The sequence below is a fragment of the Passer domesticus genome, chromosome 11 (assembly GCF_036417665.1).
Source record: "Passer domesticus isolate bPasDom1 chromosome 11, bPasDom1.hap1, whole genome shotgun sequence".
Taxonomy (NCBI): domain Eukaryota; kingdom Metazoa; phylum Chordata; class Aves; order Passeriformes; family Passeridae; genus Passer; species Passer domesticus.
Window position 1 is genome coordinate 508951 of NC_087484.1, and position 3119 is coordinate 512069.

At 53.9% G+C, this 3119-nt stretch overlaps 1 protein-coding gene across 1 annotated transcript; it reads left to right on the forward strand.

Moving 5' to 3' along the window:
• Window positions 1-332: 332 nt before the first annotated feature.
• Window positions 333-1536, forward strand: SUCNR1 (succinate receptor 1). The gene has a single exon (XM_064384938.1). It carries the CDS (start codon window positions 390-392, stop codon window positions 1272-1274), a length of 885 nt encoding a protein of 294 aa, XP_064241008.1. The 5' UTR covers window positions 333-389; the 3' UTR covers window positions 1275-1536.
• Window positions 1537-3119: the final 1583 nt, after the last annotated feature.

A 3119-nucleotide genomic window follows, 5' to 3' on the forward strand; every position in this document is an offset into this window, starting at 1 on the left:
CTTTCCTGGCCCCTGGCCCTGCCCTGGCTTTGGCCAAGCTGGCACGCTGTGACTGACCCCTTCATTCAGGTGATGCTCCCACTTCAACTTCCTCACACAGGTCTTTGCTCAGGAGAGTTTTCATCTTCTTCTGTAACTCTGATCAGTGTCTGCAAGTACCAGTCCTGTGTGTGAGAGACGTTTGAGGTCACATATCTACTTACCCTGCCAGCTGGAAGGAAAGAGCAGGCTGCATTCACTGATTACAGCAATGACATAACAGTAACTGTGCAATGATCTTTTACTTGGCTATGGTGTTTATTTTTTTTCTTTTGATTTTCCAGGCTGTGAATGAGACCAGTGACTATCTTCTGACGAACAGAGTACTGGAAAAGTATTATCTCTCCACCATGTACAGCCTTGAGTTCATTATAGGTGTCATTGGGAACACCATTGTGGTGTTCGGTTACGTTTTCTGCCTGAAAAAATGGAAAAGCGGCAACATCTACCTGTTCAATTTATCCATATCAGATTTGCTGTTTCTGTGCACCCTGCCAATACTGGTGAACAGCTACTCCAAAGATCAGTGGGCAAAGGAGAGCATCCTGTGCCACAGCAACAGATTCCTGCTGCATGCCAACCTGTACAGCAGCATCCTCTTCCTCACCGTTATCAGCGTTGACCGGTACATGCTCATGAGACACCCCTTCAGGGACCACATCCTACAGAAGAGGAGAACAGCTGTTATGGTGTCCGTTGCCATATGGATTGGGGTGATCCTGGAGCTGCTGCCACTGCTGTATTTCCTGGAGCCTCTAACAGCTGCCAATAACTACAAGTGCCTTGATTACGCGAGCTCCGGAGACCCCGAGGCAAACCTCGCCTACAGCATGTTCCTGACTGTCTTTGGCTTCCTCATCCCTCTCCTGACCATGTGCTGCTTCTACGTGAAGATGGTTCGTTTCCTCCAAAACAGGAGCGAGCAGATCCGCTCTGCCCTGACCCTGGAGAAGCCCCTGGCGCTGGTGATCCTCACCGTGGTGATCTTCTCCCTGCTCTTCACTCCCTACCACGTCATGCGCAACGTCCGGATCGCGTCCCGAATACCGGCCTTGAACGTCTCTGAGTGCACGCGGGGCATCATCAGCACCATCTACATCATCACCAGGCCCTTTGCCTTCCTCAATAGTGCCATCAACCCCGTGTTTTATTTCCTGATGGGTGACCACTTCAGAGAGATGCTGATGGCCAAAACAAGGCAGCTCCTGGGCAGGCTGGCAACCACTGGGAAGTGAAGGAGTAAGCAGACCCCTTGTAGTGGGAGAGGTCTGGGAGGAAACTCTCTCAGGGAGAGCATTCAGCAATGTGCCATTTTTTTAGATAACTTTATTTATGCAATAGAATAGGTATGAGCTGATTGTGTTCCTCTAAATGCACCTGTTACCTTACTGTACAGGAGACTTGTGCTGAGCTGCCTCCAGCAGCAAGGAGGGCTGCTCTGCTGGCTCCCAGCAGGACAGCAGTGGGATACCCTACAGCCTGTTAATACTGTCATCAAAAGGCCATCAAGTGAGCTCTCTGAGGGAAAACACACTGCTCTCAGACAGCTGCTGTGTGAGCGTAACGTGGGCCTGGGCTGGGACAAAACGTGCCTTCGTGCGTCACCAGGACAGCCAGGCACGCTCACACGGGCACTCACACAGCCCTTATCAGGCTAGGGAGCTACCTGGCTTCAGTAGAACTGCCTGTAAGTGCCCGTGGAATCTATAGCCTGAAGCAGAATTTAGACCTCAGAGTTCAAACTTCATTAGCAGTTCTGCTAATGAGCCAGGAGCTAATGAGGAGCCAGTCCCTGCCTGATCCTGCAGGATCGATCAGCAGCACAAGTTACTCTCCAAGGGACTGCCCTGACTTCAAGCAGGCAGGGGAAAGATCCATGGAGCAACGAGCTCCCGTGGGCTTGGGCAGGCCCAGGGCTGCAGGGTGTGGGCAGCCCCCTCCCCTGGCTGCACCAGGGCCCAGCCCCAGGGACCCCCGGCACAGGGAACAGGTCAGGCCTCACCCAGCTCACCTGGGCTCTGCCCTTGATGTGTCAGTCACCTGCAACGTGCTCTGCTGGGCTGGTGGCAGCAGCCCCGGAGAATAAACTGCTTAAACAACTAGGAAAAGCCTGCTCTGTGTTGTTTGACTTTATTTGCTGATCTCTGGGGTGTCCATGAAGCCCCAGCAGCTGCCTTGGTCTGTGCCACACGGTCCTGTGCCCTGTCACAGTGTTCTCAAAGCAGGGTCTGCTCCCCAGCCCCACACAGCAGCAGCACATCTGTGCCTGCCAGGGAGTGACCCTGTGCTCCTTGCAGAAACGTGGAAGAAACTTACTTTCTTTGGAGTTTTTTAGCACAGAAACAGCCATGCAGTAGCCCAAGGTGCTTTGTCAATTTAGATTTCCTCCTCGAGGCTGGGTTTGCTGGAACAAACAGGATCCAGGTGTCACTGCGTGGGTCCTTCTCCCCTGTCCTGCCCAAGAGTCCAGTCCAAGCCCCGAGGCAGGGCTGGAGCCACGGGCACACTGGGTGCCACTGCCCTCTCCAGAGAGGTGCCTGCACAGCACGTGGCATCCCACGCCCTGTGTCGATGGCCAGGAGCTGATTTCTCTTTGTAAACAGTGTGTAGTGACAGTTTTTATGGATTAATATACTCAGTTATTTGTTTTGCTGTATCCACAGAGGTGAGCTGGGTCACCTGCTCCTTGTGAGTGACTGAGTCACCAGGGCTCCTGCCCGAGTGCCCACTGGCATGGCATTACCCACGGTGCTCATCAGCCCCAGACTGTGCTCTTCCTGGCAATATTCACCACAGATCCACCATCAGGAAGGAGCAAAGGCAGAGCTAGTGCCTGTGACAGAGCTCCCAGCGTTCACCCACCTGCTCCCGTGGCACTGGTGCAGGCCAAGCTCCTGGCTGCTCACCGTGACCTGCCTGCTCACGGCAGGCTCTCCTGTCTGGAGCCCCAGACAGAGCCCAGCACTGCACAGGGACTCGCAGACCTGCTGGGCTCTGCTCCTTCCCTCTGGGACAGCCCTGGTCTGTGCCTCTCGTTAGTGGCAATCGCTAAAGTCTCCATGACTTCCATTTCCTAAACT